This window comes from Macaca thibetana, chromosome 13 (genome assembly GCF_024542745.1).
Source record: "Macaca thibetana thibetana isolate TM-01 chromosome 13, ASM2454274v1, whole genome shotgun sequence".
Classification (NCBI taxonomy): Eukaryota; Metazoa; Chordata; class Mammalia; order Primates; family Cercopithecidae; genus Macaca; species Macaca thibetana.
In genome coordinates, this window is record NC_065590.1 from 13,902,517 (window position 1) to 13,924,283 (window position 21,767).

Here is a 21,767-nt window from a genome sequence, read left to right on the forward strand (position 1 = left end):
CTCGCCATTTGTTCCTGGGGCACATGGGGCCTGTAGAATCCTGGTTAGCACTGATTCTGATTGCATCATTTCTATTTAATAATTTGGATCTGTTGGGCCTATCCAGTTTTATTGGTTGTGTTTGTAGGCACCAAAGTGAGAATGACTAGTTAAGGTAGCAGCATCACGCCTGGTGCCCTAGCTCTCAGATACTCTGGCCCTATGATTTTCCTACAGCAAGCAAGGAGTTGTCATTCAAAAGAGGCACAACTGGTGGCTGCTTCAGAAAACTTTTGCATCCAATATCTGAGTCTGGTACACCCAGTAACAATTTTACATTGCCACAGACTCTAGTCAGCATGCATAGAAATAGTGGACACCTGGATTTCCATCGAGCAAGCAGGCTATACAGGTCTTAAAGAAATGCCTTGGACATGCGTTGTTGAACAGATTCCAAGGCTACCGTTGCAAAGGACTCCATTCAAAGTTGGCAACTTTGTTCATGATTTTGACTAGGGGGACCAAAAAAAAAAAAAAAAAAAAAAAAAGACTCAGGGGGACAAAGCAGGCCGGTGAGAACTCAGCAGCTTTCCCAAGCTTGCTTGTGTTGCATTTTTGGTGACATGGATTGTTGTTCACATTGGCTTTCTCTGGTAGGTACACCTGGAAAGCATTATGTTTAACAAGAAAAAAGGAGACTGTGAATGATGTCACTGTGGAATGTGTATATTCCTTGTTGCAAATGTCAAATCCATGAAGCATAAAGTGATTTACTAGAGGATATTAAATTCATTACAAATTGTTGAAAAGCCTTAAAGACCTTAAAGAACAGGCTCCAGTCAAAGCCTCTAGAACAATTCCAAGAATCCTACTGCTGGCACAGGCTGGGGAGGAGCTCCTACTGCTTGAGACTCCACAATCAAGCTGTCTCCGGCAGCAGAAAAGAGAGCGGCTCTTCTCACTACTGTCCCCAGAAGGACAGCAGCTCTGCTCTCAACTGTCAGCTGCTAGAAATCTGACCCCTTTCTCTGACTGCCCATCAGATGTGTTACTACAGAGTCATTTTGCATTGAGACGAGGGAGGGAAAATGCCTGATCTCATTCAAATGTGCTCATTTTCCTGGTCTGGGTCACAGCCAGCCAGCACAGTCCTGTGGGCACAATACCTTCACTTGCCAGGTTCCTATAAAATGAGAGTATCTTTCTTGACTGTGGAAAACATGGGGGCGGGGAGGGTCAAGGAATAGCAAAAGGAGTACCTGGAGATTCCTGAGCCGTCCACTCTGGTTTCCACAAACGTTTTCAATCCATTTAATTCGTGATAATAAACACCTTTCTGCCTAACCAGCCATTATCACTTTTCTCAGATCCAAATGATTCAGTGATAAAACTAAAGAGAAAAAATACAATTTTCAACGTTTAAGCTGACTAGGAGGCTGTCTCTGGTGATTACCCCTCCATATCCCAGTACGTGTTTCATCTTCCCTTTGTCTCACTGGACATCCAAGTGCAGATATTGCTTCACGTGACTGATCCCTAGAACTTCATCCTGATGACTGTTGAAATCTTCTCTGAGTTTTACCAGTGGAAGTGGCAATAGATAGAAATATTCCAGAAGGTCTCCTAGGTTTCGTATTTTCTGTACTTCCTCTATAAAATATGTAACATCAATTCTGTTTGCTCTTGCTTTATATGGGCTAGATCTACGGCCCCAGCACACACCCTAATGCTCTGTGTTGACAGCTTGTCCAGTATTGCATTAAGTAGAAATGGTCACGTGATTATCATATCGTTTCTTCCAATTTAATGAAACAATTGTTATGTCAACTCTTTGGATTCAGAACCATCAACCAGAAAACCACAACCCTGAGAAAATAGAAATGGACTATTTCAAGCTGTTCAGTTGACATAACAATGATGAGTCTACAGCTCATGTTCCAGATATAAATATTCTGTTTATGGGAGTAAAAGCACAAAGCACCAATCACAGTTAGTGTTTCAGAGCCTCCACCACATCTGACAGCATAGCAATTCACTAGCACAAGGGTTTGTGTGCCAGCTTTGCTTGATGGATAATGGTTTTTTCCCTGTCTATAGGGAAAGCTGCACCTGTGCACATGACAAGAGCATGAGCTATACTTTGCTTTACCATTTTTTAGTTAAATAAGTTGCTTGATCCAGAGCCATATTTTGGAAGAACTTCTTGACTCTGATGAAAACACTTTGAAAATCCTCAAATAATATTTTATGCAGAAACATAACCGAAAAAGAAGGCAAATTCATATATAGTAAAATAACCACTGCCCTCCTCATGTTACACAAGGTCCACTGGAATCACCGGATACCAGCTGTTAGTCTGAGCCCTGATGTGTGGTACAATGTTAAGGGTTCTGGAGGAGTCAGTTTTCCTGGCAAATTAGGTGTTCAGAAGAGCCAGTAGCCCTGCACATCTCAGTTAGTTGAAACTCATATTGTTGAGTCCCCACGGGGACCTCCATAACATTGGTTCGTGAGACTCTCTGGGAAAGCTGAGAAAGGTGACTGACTGAAGTCCATGTGTTGAATCATCCTCATTGTTAAAAGCCCCTGCTCTTTACTGGCATTTCAATTAATACTCACTTGGAAAGCTTTTTTTTTTTTTTCTCTATTATGGCTCATTTTTGAAACTTCTAGTCATAGCTCTTGCAGAATGACTTTGTCTGAAATCATCCTGTTGCCTTTCTTTTAAGGCCTGATGATCTGTCAAAACCAACAGCCAATATTATTAAATAGCTGTTCTCTTGGCAATATGATCATCAGATGTAACCTTTGCAGTTTACTCACTGTTATGGTTTTTACATTTCCAGGGCTTCCTTGACAGTGGCACTGATGTGACTCCATCCAGATCCATTGTTGTGAGAACTCTATTTCGCATATCATCACTGTGGGCATGAACATAATGGAGACTTTCACAGGATGCAATGGTTAATATTTAACATTAGTCAAAATTTTCTCTAGTCCTACCCTTGGAGCTCTACTGGATTGGAAAAATATTTTAGGTAAGGACAACCATTTGGTAAAGTTTTAAAAATAAAGGCTACAATGAAATTGTGAGCTTTAACTGTTAGGATATGATCACTCCACTGTCTCTAATGTAGATTTATTGATGTGTAGACAGTTTTAGAGGATTTTTAAGTTTGTGACCCAGTATAAACAAAAGAGTATCTGAGACAGGTCTCAATTAATTTGTAGGTTTATTTTGCCAAAGATAAAGCTTATGGCCTGTGACACAGCCTTAGGATGTCCTGCAAATATGTGCCCAAGGTGATAGGATTACACGTTGGGTTTAAACACTTTGGAGAGACAGAAACTATGAGGAAAGATATAAATCAATACATAATGTTAATGTCACCTTAACATTAGCTCAGTGAGACTTCTGATCTCTAGAATTACAGGATAATACATTTATGTTGTGGGAAGTCAATAAGACTGTGACAATTTAAACAACAGCATTGGAAACTAATGCAAGGGGAAGAGATGTCTTTCACCTCACTGAGCGCATGGTTGTCCTCTGTTCTTGGAACTATTTCCACCTTGTTTCTGGTGTCAGTTTTGTCAAGAGACAGAGAAAATTTTTCTGAGAGAAGAGCTAGCACAAGAATTCTTTTTAGTTAGAAAATCTCTTGGATAAAGTCCCACGATGATCTCTTATACGATCTGGGTATCACAGAGTTTCAGGGTCAGATCTCACAGCACATGATAGGAGTAAGAGGGTTTTGTTTGTTGGTTTGTTTTCATATTAGGAGGGAAAATTAGATTTTCAGGACACAATCTGTGAGGGACAGACTGAGTCAAAGCTATCGTAAGAGACAGAGGAGATGTGGAAGGAGTCAGGGAAATGAAACATGTGTCCCAGCTCCCAAATCTAAAATAAAATGATTGATTTCAGAAGGTGAAGCAAAGCTCTTCACCTTCCATCTTCTTAGGAAGGATCAAATTCTTCCCAGAGTCCCTGCCTCTCCTTCACTCCCCTGACATTGCATTGTGGAGCTCGTCACATGTTCTCTTAATCCCTGCTCCTGTCCCAGGCTGGGAGAGGCTCACTGACCTCACCATGCCCAGCAGGATAGAGCTGGTGCCCTAGGCACCAAAACAGAAGAGGATGGCTTCTGTGCAGATGATATAGGCTCTACCACCCGTTACATTTCACTATTGTTCTAAGTAAAGTTGTGTGGAGAGAAGAGAAGATATGGGCAACTTTACCTGGTGGGCTTGGAGGAGGCCAGGCTCCGAGAAGGACAATGAATTCACATTTCTAATTTTCCAGGTGGCAAATGCTAGCTTTCGCAATTATGGTAATGTGGACTTTGAGTTTAAGAACAAGACAGACTTTCAGGTACTGCAATAAATGAGAAGATATTTGGAATAGGGTCCTTAGCCCAAGGCTAAGGTCAGGCTGGCAGTGCCTGAGAGCTGCCAGGTGCTGGCCCTGAGCTGTGGAGGAAGGCATCTGCTCTCCTGAACCACAGGGCTGAGGACCTGGGAGGAACCACAGGCCCTGCCCACAGGGTTGCCTGGTAGGGGCTTGAGGGAAGGAAACTGCTCACAAATTCACAGCAGCTGCATTAAGCATATATCCCACAGCCTGGCAAGAGTGAAAGTCTCAGGACCCAGACCTCAGGAGTGGCTCTGGATTCCTGGGATGGGTGCTGTCAGCTGTGCTTTCCCTGGTCCTGAATGACTGGGACCTTGTTAGAGCCAAAGAGGGAGGGTCAGCAAATGTCCTCAGAGTCTTTACTCAGCCTGACTGTGTTCTGCTTGGAAAGAAAAGGACCACATATCACACAAATAAATGTAAAATTATGTGTGTATGTAATATAAATACCTAATATAAACTTTACATATCGAATAGATATAATGCTTTGGAAATAAGTTGTATTTCTTTTTTTTAAACAGAAAAATGACATTATTATTATTATTATTTTTAATTAATTTATTATTATTATTATATTTTAAGTTCTAGGGTACATGTGCATAACCTGCAGGTTTGTTACATATGTATACTTGTGCCATGTTGGTGTGCTGCACCCATCAACTCGTCAGCACCCATCAACTCGTCATTTACATCAGGTATAACTCCCAATGCAATCCCTCCCCCCTCCCCCCTCCCATGATAGGCCCCGGTGTGTGATGTTCCCCTTCCCTAGTCCATGAAAAAATGCTCATCATCACTGGCCATCAGAGAAATGCAAATCAAAACCACAATGAGATACCATCTCACACCAGTTAGAATGGCGATCATTAAAAAGTCAGGAAACAACAGGTGCTGGAGAGGATGTGGGGAAACAGGAACACTTTTACACTGTTGGTGGGATTGTAAACTAGTTCAACCATTATGGAAAACAGTATGGTGATTCCTCAAAGATCTAGAACTAGATGTACCATATGACCCAGCCATGTTCAACATGGGATTGTTGAACAAATTCCAAGGGTACCATTGCAAAGGGCCTCGTTCAAGGATGGCAACTTTGTGCTTTTGACTAATATGACCAAAAGAACACCCAGGTAAGGTTTCTACTGTCCCCAGTACCCAAAAATAACTACTACCTTATGGGTCTCCTTCTTATTAGTGGATGCCACCAGAACCTCACTGCATGCATGGTGCATAAATTAGCCACAATTAACTATACTTGGGATACCTTCTTGTAACTATACCTGGGATACTTCCTTGGTTTCCTATTCAGGTGGCCTTGGCATTCATCCTTCAACAGTCCATTGTTGGTCTGCCAAAGTGGGTTGTTCCACTGTGACACCAGGCTTTGTGACTCTTCATCTTTTCGTAACAACTATTATATTAACTAGGTAGTGTTCCAATCTTCATTGAATATGCAGTCCTGCTTTTGCTGAATACAGTTCTGGGGCTTGGAAGCTTAGCAGGCAGACAGGAGTGGATATTTCCCACTGTCATGCCTTGCATACTTAGCTATGAGTGGGGATAGCCCCTCAGGCAGCAGTGATGTTCTGTGGCACAGCAGTAAAATGTCAGTACTTCTATTGCACTCTGCAATGAGAACCATGGTCACCAGCACCCAACATGGCCCAAAGGGAATGGTCCACATGCAGATCAGGACATGAGCACATACTCACCACGGGGTCCTCATTTGTCCAGACACCTTCTGATGTCATCAGTTTAATTTTTTCTGACAGGACCTGGAAATACTGTCAGGGGGATTACAGCATATAAAAATCCCAGAAAAGTCTGAATTTGTTTTTTTCACCTTTTATCTTGAGAGAAAAATAGGGCCAGTAGCCTCTGGTGGAGACCTTGGCCCTATTCCTAACTGTGCCTTTCAGACAAAGACATTTGGGTCTGCAATGTGGCTTAACCAAACAAATACACCAACCAGGCTGCAGTCTTCCCTGGCCTTTTTCCATGTCTCTTTTGTAGAGAGTGAGCCTCCTTTTCTGTGAAGGCCTATTTTGTTGATTTTGATTCCTTCTCAGATGCTTCAGGAACCACTGAGAGTATCTTTCTTGTTTCATTATGGGTGACTCAGGGTCCATCTGATTACCCATGTCCTAAGCTCTCTGGCCCTAGGAATGAGCAGTCATACAACTGTCTAACAACTAGAGAACTGTGTACCCCATTCCTATTTCCACATTCTTTTCTGTCTCAATTCAGTAAGCCAGCTGATCCTTATTAATGGGAGGAGGACAAATGTCCCATTTATCCTTCCTCCTCATTAAACATCCATCTGTATGTCCAGCCCTTGCATCCCCAGGCTGATGTCTCTGTCCTGGGCCACATACTGGAGAGTATTTTTCCTCCACCTTCACCAATAAGCCATGGTTCTCTCAGATCAAACCTTCTCACTGCACCAATTTTGTCAAGAAAGTTTGCTGTGCCCAGGTCACCAACTTACCCAAATCTAGTGAGACACAACACCCATCCACAACCAGTTACATAAAGTGAATTATTACTTACAGAGAGTCAGCATAAGAGAACACAAAGTTGCCTGGGCCTGATTGACTCTAGACCATGCATACCCCACAAGGACTGCAGCTGAGAGACCCTGGAATGCAGCCCACCCTGGGTTTTATGTCATGGAATCACATGACACACTGTGCTAGTGTTGAAGGAATTACTGTTTCCGGTAGGGACAGAAACAGAGCCCAGGCTATATTGGCCAATCGTGCCCCATCTCAGAATGTTACATTTCCAGAATATTCTACAGTTATTCCCGAAAACTACAAGCAAGAAAGGGAAGGAGACAGGGTTGATTCATGATTAAATGGAAACTGTTCTGCAAATACCAAAGTGAAATCATAACCCAGTATTTTTGTGACTGAGTTATTTCACTTAGTGTAATGTCCCCTAATTTCATGCATATTGTAGCATGTGTCAGAATTTCCCTCAATAATATGCTATTGTATGTATATACGACATGTGGATTATCAGTTCTCTCCTTTGTGAAGATGTGAGTTGCTTCTACCTTTTGGCTATCATGAATAATTCGGTTCTGAATGTGGGTAGACTAATATCTTCTCAAGTTAATGTCTTCAATTAATTGGGTGTACATACAAAAATGTAATGGCTGAATTATATAGTATTTCTATTTTTGATTCTTTGAGGAATCACCATACAATTTCCCACAGCAGGTGGGCCATTTATATCACCACAACAGTGTCCACAGCAGTTCCAAATACCTAAATTCTCATCAAGGCTGGTCAGTCTCTGTAGGAAAAAAAAAAAATCCTAAGAGGTGTCAAGTGGGGTTTCTTTTTCTTTTTCTAAGGATTAATAATATTGAGCATCTTTTCTTATGCTAGTTATCTAATTATCTCTAAATAATCTTCTTTAGACAAATGTCAATTCATGTACTTTTCTCATTTTTAATCAGGTATTTTATTTTTACTGTTGATATGTAGGACTTATGTTTGTAGAGTAGATGTTATTAACCCCCATCAGATATATGATTTACAAATATTTTCTTCTATTTCACATGTTGCATTTTCACTGTGTTGATTATGACTTTTGATGCACATTTAAAATTTTATGTAGTCCAATTTATTTTATTTTTTTTCTACTTTGGCCTGTATGTTGGTGTTAAAGGTGTCAGTGTATAAATACTCACTTACTATGCTCAGAAGGTGACACTGCACCATCTCTCTGATGGTGGACCTAAGAGTTTTACACTCTCCCATTTTGTACCAGGGAACAGTGCAGCTACGTGAGAACCCCGAGCTTATTTGTCTTGCATTTTTGGTGACATGGATAGTTGTTCACGTTGGCTTCCTCTGGCAGGTCCACCTGGAAAGTATTATATTTGTCGAGAAAAAAGGAGGGAGGGAATGATGGCCCTGTGGACTGTGTATATTCCCTGTTGGAAATGTCAAATCCATGAAGCATAAAGGGATTTACTAGATGTATTAAATTCCTTATACATTGTTGAAAAGCCCTAAGGAACAGGCTCCAGGCAAAGCCTCTAGCACAATTCCAAGAATGGCACTTCTGGCGCAGGCTGGGGAGGAGCTCCTGCTGCCTGAAACTCCACATTCAAGCTGTCTCCTGCAGAAAAGAGAGCAGCTCTTCTCACTACTGCCCCCAGAAGGACAGCAGCTCTACTATCAACTGTTAGAGACCTGACCCCTTTCTCTGCAACCCTGCCTGTGTTGATGACATCTTCATTTCAGTCTCATGTAGATTCATCTGTTTTCACGGGTACAGGGGTTATTTCTGCCCAAGTGCATCCTGTGGCTTTCTATTATAAATACACATCTTGCTACGCTTGAATTTCCAGGCATTACTAGTATCAAGTGCAGCATGCAGCATGCTACAACCTAATATAAACATTTTCTTTACAAAGGACACCATGGCACCCACATAACATTTTCCTCCCCAAAATGTGGGGAAACTCCAATCTGTTAAAACCAACACCACCTAGGAAAAAATATTCTTCTCTCGTGAGCCATTAATCTGTTTACTTATTATTTAATTTGTGGTCTAAATTGTAAAGGTAGCTAAAAATAGCTCTTTGATTTTTTTTTTAAAGAAAGAGTGTATAGAAAAGATTAAATTATTTAACACACATATATGAATGACTCATTTAGTTATTGTCACCAACTTTTTTCATATTTATTTTATACTCTAGTTCCTGGCAATACTTTCTCTATGGTAGAGTCTGGAAAGGCTACTCCTCATGTCCTTGGCTTCCTAAGTCCCAGATGTGGTGAAGAATGCCCATCAAATGTGTTGCTACAGAACGCTTTTGGATTGAGACGAGGGAGGGTAACTGCCTGATCTCACTCAAATGTGCGCATTTTCCTGGTCTGGGTCACAGCCAGGCAGCCCAGTCCTGTGGGCACAATATCTTCACTTGCCAGGTTTCTAACAAAATGAGAGTATCTTCCTTCAGTGTGGAAAACACGGGCGGGCAGGGTCAAGGGATAGCAAAAGGAGTGCTTGGAGTTGCCCGAGTTTCCACTCTGGTTTCCCCAAATGTTTTCCATCCATCTAATTCATGATAATAAACACCTTTCTGCCTAAAAAGTCATAATGGCTTTTCTCAGATCTAAATGATTCCGTGATAAAACTAAAGAGAAAAAATAAATACACTTTTCAACATTTAAGCTGACCAGGAGGCTGTCCCTGGTGTTTTCACCTCCACATCCCACTATACATTTCCTCTTCCCTTTGCCTCACTGGAGATCCAAGTGCAGGGAATGCTTCACATGACTGTGATCCCTAGAACTTCATCCTGATGACTGTTGAAATCTTCTCTGAGTTTTACCAGGGGAAATGTCAATAAATAGAAACATTCCAGAAGGTCACCTAGGTTTCATGTTTTCTGTACTTCCTCTCTAAAATATGTAAAATCAATTATGTTTGCTCTTGCTTTATGTGGACTACATCTATGGCCCCAGCACACACTCTAAAATCTGTTGTTGACAACTTATCCAGTATTGTATTAAGTCTAAATGGTCACATGCTTATCCTATCATTTCTTCCAATTTAATGGAATAATTGTTATGTCAACCCTTTGGATTAAGAACCATCAACCAGGCCAGCGCAGTGGCTCACATGTGTAATCCCAGCTCTTTGGGAGGCAGAGGTGGGCAGATCATGAGGTCAAGAGATTGAGACCATCCTAGTCCATATGGTAAAACCACATCTCTAGTAAAACTACAAAAATTAGCTGGGTGTGATGGCGTACACCTGCAGTGACAGCTACTTGGTAGACTGAGGCAGGAGAAAAGCTTGAACCCAGGAGACAAAGGTTGGAATGAGCCGAGATGGTGCTAATGCTCTCCAGGCTGGCAGCAGAGCAAGACTCCATCTAAAAAAAAAAAGAAAAAGAACCATCAACCGTCAACCAGAAAACCATAGCCCTGAGAAAATAGAACTCGAGCATTTCAAGGTGTTCAGTTGGCATAACAATGATGAGTCTACAGCTCATTTTCAAGATAAAAATATTCAGTTTATGGGAATAAAAGCACCAAGCCCCGTGAGTGTTTCAGAGCCTCCACCACTTCTGAAAGCATAGCAATTCAACAGTACAAGGGTTTGTGTGCCAGCTTTGCTTGACTAATAATGAGTTTTTCCCTGTCTATAGGGAAAGCTGCACCTGTGCACATGACAAGAGCATGAGCTACACTTTGCTTCACTTATTTTTTGAGGTAAACAGCTTGCATGATCCAAATCCATATTATAGATGAATTTCCTGACTCTGATAAAAGCACTTGGAATATCCTCAAGTAGTATTTTATGCAGAAACATAACCAAAAAGAAAGGTAAATTTGTATTTAGGAAAATAACCACTATCCTCCTCATGTTACATGAGGTCCACTAGAATTACCTGATACCAGCTGTTAGTCTGAGCCCTGATGTGTCAAACAATGTTAGGGGTTCTTCTTGGCAAATTAGGTGTTTGGAAGAGCCAGTAGCCCTGTACATCTCAGTTAGCTGAAACTCATATTGTTGAGTCCCCACGGGGACCTCCATAACCTTGGTTCGTGAGACTCTCTGGGAAAGCTGGGAAAGGTGACTGACTAAAGTCCATGTGTTGAATCATCCTCATTGTTAAAAGCCCCTGCTCTTTACTGGCATTTCAATTAATACTCACTTGTAAAGCATTTTCTTTGATTATGGCTCATTTTTGAAACATCTAGTCATAGCTCATCCAGAATGGCTTTGTCTGCAATCATCCTGTTGAATTTCTTTTAAGGCCTGATGATCTGTCAAAACTAACAGCCAATATTATTAAACTGCTGTTCTCTTTGCAATGTGATCTTCAGATGTAACCCTTGCAGTTTATCCACTGTTATAGTTTTTACATTTCCAAGGCTTCCCTGACAATGGCACTGATGTGACTCCATCCAGTATCCATTGCTGTGAGAACTCTATTTGGCATATAATCATTGTGGGCATGAGCATAATGGAGACTTTCATAGGATGCAATGGTTATTATTCAGTATTAGTCAAAATTTGTTTTAGTTCTACCCTGGGAGCTCTACTTGGTTGGAAAAATATTTTAGGTGAGGACAACCATTTAGTAGAGTTTTAAAATAAAGAATGCAAAGAAATTATCTTAGCAAGAGTATCAACTCTATGTGGTGCAGAATGCCATTTTTGTATGGAATGTAACAAAGGTTATTTAAATGTATATGAATACTATATATATATTTGTAGCCCACTTTTTATCAAATAAATATATATTCACTTCTATGTATGTTATATACATATATGCACATATTTCCATAAAGTAAATTTTAATTTTTTATTGAAATATTAATTAGTTTTATTTTTGACTTTAATTTTCCCTTAATAACTTTATAATTTGATTACTAAATGTTCACATTTATACCACCAATTAAGAAAAATACATGTGTGTATATACAGGTAGAGGTGTAAACACTGTATCAAGCTTTTATGCATTAATGATTGGTAACTGGTTAAATACACAACTCAGTGGGTGATAACAGGAAACATTTGTTTTCATGTTCATGGATGCTCATGTTCACAATCATCTGGCTGATCAAGGAAGAGCTCAGCTGAGTGGTTTCTCTGAAGGGCACTGAGCTTGCCTTCAGTCTATAGATATCAATTTTCTGAGGACAAGGCTGAACAGCAGTGAGTACACATGATACAAGATTCTTGTGGCAGGTCTCAGGAGTCAACAACATCCCAAACCAAACTGCACAGTTGAATTTAAGCCCAATAATTTCTAACATAGTTTCACACATTTTAAATATATTCCTTTACTTCAGTGAGTACAAATTTTCAAGAAAATGTTAACTCCATTTAATTAAAAAGGTGTTTGATCATTCCATGGACAAATAATTATGCTTTCAACCTTTAAAACCTTGAAAATATTTGAAAATGTAAACATGCTTTAAGAGGAAAACAAAGCTGGATGTGTTTTCAATATGTGGTTTTAAATTTAATTTTTTAATGGCCTCATTGGGGGAGAAATCATTTTAACTTATGTAAATGTCCCTTTTTATCTCTCTTTTGTCCTATAGAGTTGCCCAATAAGACGTCCTCCAATGAGATTTGGAAGTCGGAAAAGAATGACTCAATATTCTCCATTGGTACTTAAGACAGACACAGGGACAGACGTGAGGACTGGAGAAACATCTGGAAGGATGCTGTAGGAAACTGTCAGCATCAGCACACCCACCCTTACACTTCCACACAGGATTGAGGACCACATGGTTAGAAAGCCCATAATTAGGGGCAGGTGCATTCTCTTTTCTGAGGGAGCACCAGAGAATCCTGCTTCTAATATCTTCTTCATGACTACTATATCCTTGGCTTTGAAAGATTGTATTGTGAAAGTTAATCAGAGAAACTGAGTCATTCTTGTCACACCCAACAGATTCAAGAAACCAGGAGGAAAGGCACTCAGGATGCAAAATATTGTTTCTAGAACGCAATTGAAATAGGCCCTATTATCCCATGGAACCAATGTTTATGGATTTTTGAATAAATGTAGATATTGAACCCTCCAGTCTTAAAACTCCAGATAGTTACATTTGTCTTATCTGAGTTCTTTTTTTCAGGAAGCCAACCATCAGGCCTCCAGATACCATAAAGGAGCTGAAACTTACATATCACTGAATCAGGACAGTGAGATCCTATGCCCATTATCATTGCCTAACTGACTTCCTGCTTCCTGTTGATCAAATTACCTTCCTTGCCCCTCCCTAATTTCTGTGTTCCCACTTTTCTTCCCTGCTATATAAACCTCTAATTTTCAGTTTGCCACGGAGATACATTTGTGAATGGTGTCCCATCTCCTCGGCTGCAGCACCTGATTAAAGCCTGTTCCTTGGAATACATGCTGTATTAGTGATTGGCTTTCTGTGTGGTGAGCAGCAGGATCTACATCAAATCCCTGGCATTTCAATAACAAAGTTCTCTGCAAGCTTCACTGCTCTGGCTTATTGTAACCCGAAATCAAATTTACCCACAACTTCTGAGATAAGTTGATATAATTCTAGGATTCACTTTGTCCACCACTGCTTACCAGTCTGAGCCTGCCAGCTCCCAACCCTTCCTAGTGCCAATGAACTTTCTCAAAGAGCAATAGGTAATATTTTCCCTTTTTCATAAAACGTTAACATTCTCTTTGTTCTTCCAACACACTGAAGACCACTGAGTTTTCCTGTATGTCCCATTTGGCAAATATTTCTATGCAAATAAAACATTACATTTAGAGATTCATCTCTACATTTCATTTAGACTTCAGTAGTTTACTGTAATTCTCTGTATTAAGACAATTCCTGCTTAGAATATCTATAGTGGCTTCTTCTATGTAATATGAATTCCAAATGAAACCATAAACTAGACTCCTCAGGTGTCATGATCTCTGTCTGTATTAAATCAGGAGAGGCATTGCTATGTCTGTGCAGCTGGCGCTGAGAAAGAAAAAGGAATTGGGATGCAGAGGTGACTTCATGTCCCCCTCTACCAACACCATCAGAGTGTGGCTGCATCTGAGGAGCACTCTCAGCCCATGGAGGCGTCAGGAGAGCAGCTGGGGCAGCCCAGCCTCACACATCTGCTTCCCTGGGGGTTTATGTTCGGGTGTGTAACACTGTGGGAGGGTGACTATTATGCTGTTGACAGTAATAAGTTGCAAAATCTTCAGGCTGCAGGCTGCTGATGGTGAGAGTGAATTCTGTCCCAGATCCACTGCCGCTGAACCGAGATGGGACCCCGCTTTCCAAACTGGATGCAGCATAGATCAGGAGCTTAGGGACTTTCCCTGGTTTCTGCTGATACCAAGCTAAATAACTGCTAATGGTCTGACTAGCCCGACAAGTGATGGTGACTGTGTCTCCTACAGATGCAGATAAGGAAGATGGAGACTGGGTCATCTGGATGTCACATTTGGCACCTGAGATTGGAAACATAAAAACAAATGTCCAAACAAGAGTAAGAGAACTTCGCTAAATAGGCAGGCAGTACTGAGCACACTGGGTTGGGTAAACTATTAGTGATCTCCTTCCTTACCTGAGAGCCAGAGCAGCAGGAGCCCCAGGAACTGAGTGGGGATCCTCATGTCCATGCTGTGTCCTGACTGGCTCTGACTCCTGCACGAAGCGTGTCCAGCCTATTAATAAGTCTTCAGGGCAGGAGGATGTGCTCTGGGAACATGCAAATGAGCAGGGAACAGGGCAGGCTGGGCACAGCTGCAGGGCTGTCTCATCTCAGTAACTCAGCACCAGCTCAGTGTCACCAGGTGTCTCAGGTAAGACAAGAGTAGCAGAAATTTGTCTGAAGAGAATATGTTTCTACTGGGGACTATTTTGCTATGAGAAACCTTTTTTCAGGGTTTTTTGTTTTGTTTTGTTTTTGTTTTTGACAATTTGAAATATTCCTCAGGAGTCAATGGAGTAATGTGTTTCATTAGCATGTGGGGATTATTTAGAACAGTCTTGTTTGTAGGAACACATAGTAAAACGTTAGATGGTAGGATTCTTAGGTCTTCAAAAGACTCTCGTATGATTCCAGTTAGTGAAGGGGGTAAGTGAGCTATACTTGCAAAATTTCTGTGAGTTTAATATTGTTGCTTTCTAAAAATGTTACAAATAAAACTTATTTACATGGGGCAATGTATATTTGTAAGTATTAGGTAATGGTGTTATGCCATTGTTCTTACCAGTATAAGATCAAACAATTTACTTCAGATACACTAAGTTGATACCGTGTTCCCTCAATGCACGCAGTGCTCACAGATCCACCATTTTCAAGAGCTACCGGTCTCTATAATACCCAGAGACTAAATGGGCTGCACCTTTTTCTTATTTTGAGCTCCTCCATAGTCTACCTTCTTTTCTGCCATTGAGTATTATTTCCCAAAGTTCATCTCTTTAAGTGAGGGTGGCCACTGCATGGAGGATGTCCCCGCCACGCACCATCAATGCCACTTTCCTCTTTTACATTTTATCAGTGACTGGGGATATCATCGTGACCCAGACACGAGCCTCCCTGTTAACATCTTTAGGAAAGAGACGCTCACTCTCTTATCAAGCAGTTGCCCATGTACATGTAGAAACCAGCTGGATCCAGATGAAATTGGACAGGGATTTGCACTCGTTATATCTCACATCTCTAATGTGCCAAAAAAGGTCCCAGCCTGGCTCAGTAGCAGGGGAAGTGGATGCAACTATATCAGCATTAGTGGGCTGCAGCCTAGGGCTCCATAAAATTTTACTGATGCCTGACTAGGGGAGCCAAATCACAGTGCTGTAGCCTGTGCACAAACCTTCCTGCTGCTTTGTCTTTGCCTGTGATTTCTGTGTCTCCCTAAAGTTTATAAAACCAATGTGTAACCCAAACACCTTGGGCACAAGTTTGCAGGACCACATAAGCCTGTGTCACAGGCCATAAGCCTTTTCTTTGGCAAAATAAACCTACAACTTGATTGAGATCTGTCTCAGATTCTGTTTTATTTACACTGGGTCACAAAATTTAAAAATCCTCTAAAACTATCTACACATCCATAAGTCTACAGTAGAGACAGAGGAGTGAGCTTACTCCAACAGTTAAAACTCACAAGTTCGAGGAAGCTGAGTCTAAGATTTTGTCCAGCTTTTTTGCTTCATAAAAATATTTTGTGATTTTTTTTTTTTAAATTTTAGTTTAGGCCGGTCGCGGTGGCTCAAGCCTGTAATCCCAGCACTTTGGGAGGCCGAGACGGGCGGATCACGAGGTCAGGAGATCGAGACCATCCTGGCTAACACAATGAAACCCCGTCTCCACTAAAAATACAAAAAAAATTAGCCGGGCGTGGTGGCGGCGCCTGTAGTCCCAGCTACTCGGGAGGCTGAGGCAGGAGAATGGCGGGAACCCGGGAGGCGGAGCTTGCAGTGAGCCGAGATCGCGCCACTGCACTCCAGCCTGGGCGACAGAGCGAGACTCCGCCTCAAAAAAAAAAACAAAAAAAAAAACAAAAAAAAATTTTAGTTTAGAGAAGGACAATTTTGGGGAATATGTTTATGGCGGTGGAATGAATAATGTCCCTACCCCAAAAGATGTCCATGTCCTTGTCTCTGGAACCCAAGTGTTATAGGAGTTTTTAAGAAGTTATTTTAGATAGAGAGGAAAAGGGGTCCTTGGGTAGGTTTTGTTTCTTTTAAAGCAGCTCCAGAAATGTTTCTTGTCTAGCAGGAAAGCCCTGGTTCTTAGAGGGCTGGCAAGCTTTGATATGCAAATACCAACCATTAGAAATTGAGTCCAGTCAAACATGGTGATTCCCACCTTCTTCTTCCTTGTCCCCACATGTGCCTGGCAGCATGGCTGCCCCCACATATCCCCATGTGTGTAGAACATTATGACACCCTGCATTTGTATATTAAAACCCTAGGGTGGGAGGACAAGTTTTTTCTCAGGCTACATGAATGACATGCCTGGTCAGACCAATCCCCTGAGTCCTATGCAAATCAGACACCACCTCCTTCAGCCTCCTCATATAAGCAGCCACTTTTCCGCCGCACATGGAATTTTCTCTTAGTTCGAATCCCCCCTCCCTCTGTCTGTGTACGGGGGAGCTCTTTTCTTCTTCCTTCCTTCTTGCGTATTAAACTTTTCGCTCCTTAAAACAACTCCACACATATCCGTGTCGTTTTAAACAAATGGGAGTGAGACTGAGAACCCTGGTGTTCCTCCAGTCATTGGAGTGGCATCATAACAATTCTACATTATATAGCAAAAAAAGAACTTGACAGATGTAAGTTAAGGACTTTGCGAATAAGCAACCTGGTTATCCGGATGAAATCAATACAATCACAAAGGTCATTAAAATAGAGGAGCAGGGTCTCAGTCAGAGAGGAGCTGGGACAATGGGGAAGTATGTGGCTTGAGGAAGGGAGGGGCCATGGAACCAGAAATGTGGGAGCACCTGGAAGATAAAAAGCAGAGAATACAATTCTCTCCTCTGGAACCTCCAGAAGGAATACAGACCTACTGACACCTTAACATTAGCTCAGTGAGACTTCTGACCTCCAGAACTACAGGGTAACACATTTATGTTGTGTGAAGCCAATAAGACTGTGGCAATTTAAACAACAGCATTGGAAACTAATGCGAGGGGAAGAGACGTCTTTCACCTCACTGAGCGCATGGTTGTCCTCTGTTCTTGGAAATATTTCCACCTTGTCTTCTGGTGTCAGTTATGACAAGAGACAGAGAAAATTTCTCCGAGAGAAAAGCTAGCATGAGAATTCTTTTTAGTTAGAAAATCTCTTGGATAAAGTCCCATGATTATCTCTTATACGATCTGGGTGTCACAAAGTTTAGGGGTCCGATCTCACAGCACATGATAGGAGAAAGAGGGTTTTATTCGTTGGTTTGTTTTCATATTAGGAGGGAAATTAGATTTTCAGGACACAATCTGTGAGGGACAGACTGAGTCAGAGCCATTGTAAGAGAAAGAGGAGATGTGGAAGGAGTCAGGGCAATGAAACATGTGTCCCAGCTCCCAAATCTAAAATGAAGTGGTTGATTTTAAAAGGTGAAGCAAACCTCTTCACCTTCCATCTTCTTAGGAAGGATCAAATTCTTCCCAGAATCCCTGCCTCTCCTTCACTCCCCTGACATTGCATTGTGGAGCTCATCACAGGTTCTCTTAATCCCTGCTCCTATCTCAGGCTGGGAGAGGCTCACTGTCCTCACCATGCCCAGCAGGATAGAGCTGGTGCCCTAGGCACCAAAGGAGAAGAGGATGGTTTCTGTGCAGGCGATGAGAGTTTTAACGCATGTTACATTTCACTGTAATTCTAAGTAAAGTTGTGTGGAGAGAAGAGAAGATATGAGTAACTTCATCTGGTGGGGCTGGAAGAGGCCAGACTCTGAGAATGACAACGAATTTACATCTCTAATTTTCCAGGTGGCAAATGCTAGCTTTAGAAATTGTGGAAATGTAGACTTTGAGTTTAATAACAAGACAGACTTAAGGTAGCGCAATAAATGAGGAGACATTTGGAATAGGGTCCTTAGCCCAGGGCTAAAGTCAGACTGGCAGTGCCTGAGAGCTGCCAGACGCTGGCCCAGCACTGTGGGGGAAGCACCTGCTCTCCTGAGCCACAGGGCTGAGGACCTAGGAGGAACCACAGGCCCTGTCCACAGGGCTGCCTGGCAGGGGCTTGAGGGAAGGAAACTGCTCACAAATTCAGAGGAGCTGCATTAAGCATATATCCTGCAGCCTGGCAAGAGTGAAAGTGTCAGAGACTTTCAGTGGGCTCCAGGGTCCTGAATGACTTTGACCCTGTTAGAGTCAAAGAGGGAGGGTCAGCAAATGTCCTCAAAGTCTTTACTCAGCCAGACTCTGTTCTGCTTGGAAAGAAAAGGAACACGTGCTACACAAATAAACATAACATTATGTGTATCTGTAATAAGAATTTCTAATATAAATTTTATATATTGAATACATATATTTTAGAAATAAGTTGTATTTGTATATTTGAATATACTATGTGTCTATTTACGAATAAATATGTGGTACATGTTTATATATAAAGAGATATAACTTTGGTTGCTAGTATAAGGTATCGTTTTAAACTTTAAAAATTGAATGTGAACATTAAAAATGAGAACTGGGTGCACCACCTCATGGCCCCTCCTCACTCCAGGGCCTGAGGATCATAAAGCTCAGGACCCTCTTCGATATCCCCCTGGGCAGAGAGCAGTGAACTCCCCATTGCTGAGGATGATGAGTGACCTGAGGGGGGTCTGTGGAATCACAGAGCAGTAGATGCCCAGGAGATAGATGGATAGTGAGTCTGGCTCTTGAATGGAAGGAGGTTTTGTCCCCAGAGCTCAGCATAGACAAGTCCTCTTCCAGTCATTTCTGTCAAACGAAGCGCACATGTGGCTCAGAGGCTGCATGGTCATAGGATGAAGACCCTCCATGACTCACTCCCAACTTCCCCTCTGCCCAGCTTTCATGGCTCACCAGCTGCTGGGACTCTGTTGACAACGGCCTATGTCTGCCCCACACACAAGCTTCTCAATAGTTGCCATTTTATTTTCTGGTCTCCAATAACCACAACTTGGCAACCATGACCCTTCTGCAGAGATTCATGGAGTGGGATCAGAACTAGGGTTCAGCAATGTGCCCGGGCATGTATGTAAGAGAAACAAGGCATAGACAGCCCATGTCTGAAGTGAGAATGAATTTTCATCATGAATTTGGAGTAGGAGGTGGGAGAAAACATCCTGACATGCTCCGTGCAGTGATGCCCACAAATACACTAGAGGTGCCCATAGAGGTGGTGGGAAGGGGGTGTGAGGCAAAGAGAGGATGTGAATTCAGAGATATCCCCCAGCCTGTTCCCCTGAGAACATTTCAGACCCTTAGCAGCCCCTGTGCAGAGCTGTTACTAGGGAAGATTTGTGCATGACAGGGGACAGGTGGAGTGAGAACCTACTTCTGAAGGCATCTTGGTTGCTGATGGCCACAGTGACATCTGGTCTGGCCCACTCTCCCTGATCCAGGCAGGGATCATGTCCAGGAGGGCAGCAGGAGCCAGCAGGAGCTCAGAGCCAGGCCCAGGTTCTGCTGGTGCCAGGCTAGGATGTTCTTCATATTCTGGCCAGCTCTGCAGGTGACAGTGAGCCCCTCACCTGAGACACATGGAGGGGGATGAAGATGGCATCCACATCACATGCTCACTGTCATCCAAGTAGGGGAACAGACACGCAGATCCCCAAATATTAATACCAGGCTTGTAGTTCATCCAACTTGGTGCAATTCTGATCAGAAGGAAAAACAGGCTAACAACTTCATCATCAAGGAAAGTTCATGTTTAATACAAACTATCTGAGGCTGAAGCCTGACTTCCCCTTCCTCACCAGGCAGTAAGAATAGCAAGAACAAGAGGAGAAAAGCTACGTCCCAAAGTCCACAAGGTGCCTCCTGAGGCTGATCCTGCTCAGAGAAGGTGGGAACAGTGGATGAGTCTACCCGGACTGCCACACCAACATACCCTCAGCTGGATGGCTTCAACCACAGACATTTATTACTAACTTATTAGACATGTACTGTGAATGTATTAGAAGCCTGGAAGTTTCAAGACCAAGGTCCAGAAGGATTTGCTTTCTGGTGAGAACCCTGTTTCTTGTTTCCAGATGTCCTCTCTGGATACATCGTCTCATGGGTTCAGCAATGTGCCAGGGCATGTGTAGGAGAAGCAAGTACATGCTTTCCTTGGTGCACGCTTGGAGGCTGGTGAGGGGTTAAAGAGCAGCTCAATGATACTTCTTTTCTATTAGAATACAAATCCTATTAAGTCAGAACCCCATTGTTTTCACCTCATTTGACCCTAATTTCCTCTTCATAACCTCTATGTCTAAATACAGTCATATTGGAGTTTGGAGATTCAAAGTATGAATTTGTGAATCAAAATTCAGTTCATAGCAGGAGCGCTTTGTGGATACGGCCAAGGCAATAGGAAGGACAAGGCGAGGCTTCCAGTCTCAGAGCACAGAGGGTGTTTTTCCACCACTCAGCACACTGGCAGCTCCTCCCAGGTGATCCAGGTCACACATGAGACCCCATCCGGCCTTGGGGGCGCCTGCTGATACTGTAACAACACCACCCTTATTTTCACTATTTCTAAGATCAGACTTCTATCTTATGCTTATTATGGGGTTTGTCCAATGGCAAGGTTTGTGACTTACCCTTCAATGGCAGGTTATGACATAATATCAAATAGAATTTTAGATGCTGCTTTCTAATAAGACTTGATTGAGTTTTTTCATTGGTTTTCATGGAGTTGATTTTATTACGTCCATCAATAGGCTGCATTCTATAGGGAACACAAAATGATTCCTCTCCTCAATAAACCAGTCACCTTGTTGAGGATAAGGTGTGTTCAAAAAAGATGATCACAAAAACATTCGGAGCTAGAGTCTGTGATCCATGTGAGATGCCAATGATGTGGTTCTGGAAAAGAGATAGTGAGGTTGTGAGGGGCCCTGGAGGGCACAGTGGAGGGCTAGGCTGGGGAGTAGAGGGCCCCTGGTCTGGATGTGTCTAGTCAGCTTCATTCCTCTCATCCTTGAAACAGTGGCTGCACCAGCCAGGAAGCATCTGAGACCACCTGATTCTCTGGAATGACAGCTGCTGAGGTTTGTGCTGTGAGCTATAAAACTGTGTGCCAGTGTAACCCTTTTGATCAGCACTAATGAAAATGATTTTTTAAGATGATGAAAATGTCTAGATTTATGCTTTGCAAGGGTAGCCGTTATATGTCATATGTGGCTCCTGAGCGCTTGAAATGTAGTGAAAACAACTAAGGAA

The 21,767-nt window shown here is 42.2% G+C and overlaps 1 gene segment (V, D, J or C); it reads right to left on the minus strand.

Annotated features, from left to right (window-relative positions):
• Positions 1 to 14,030: 14,030 nt before the first annotated feature.
• On the minus strand, positions 14,031 to 14,544 carry LOC126934472 (immunoglobulin kappa variable 1-5-like). The segment is given in 2 exon segments: positions 14,031 to 14,360; positions 14,477 to 14,544. Coding segments are annotated over 2 exon segments (378 nt in total).
• Positions 14,545 to 21,767: the final 7,223 nt, after the last annotated feature.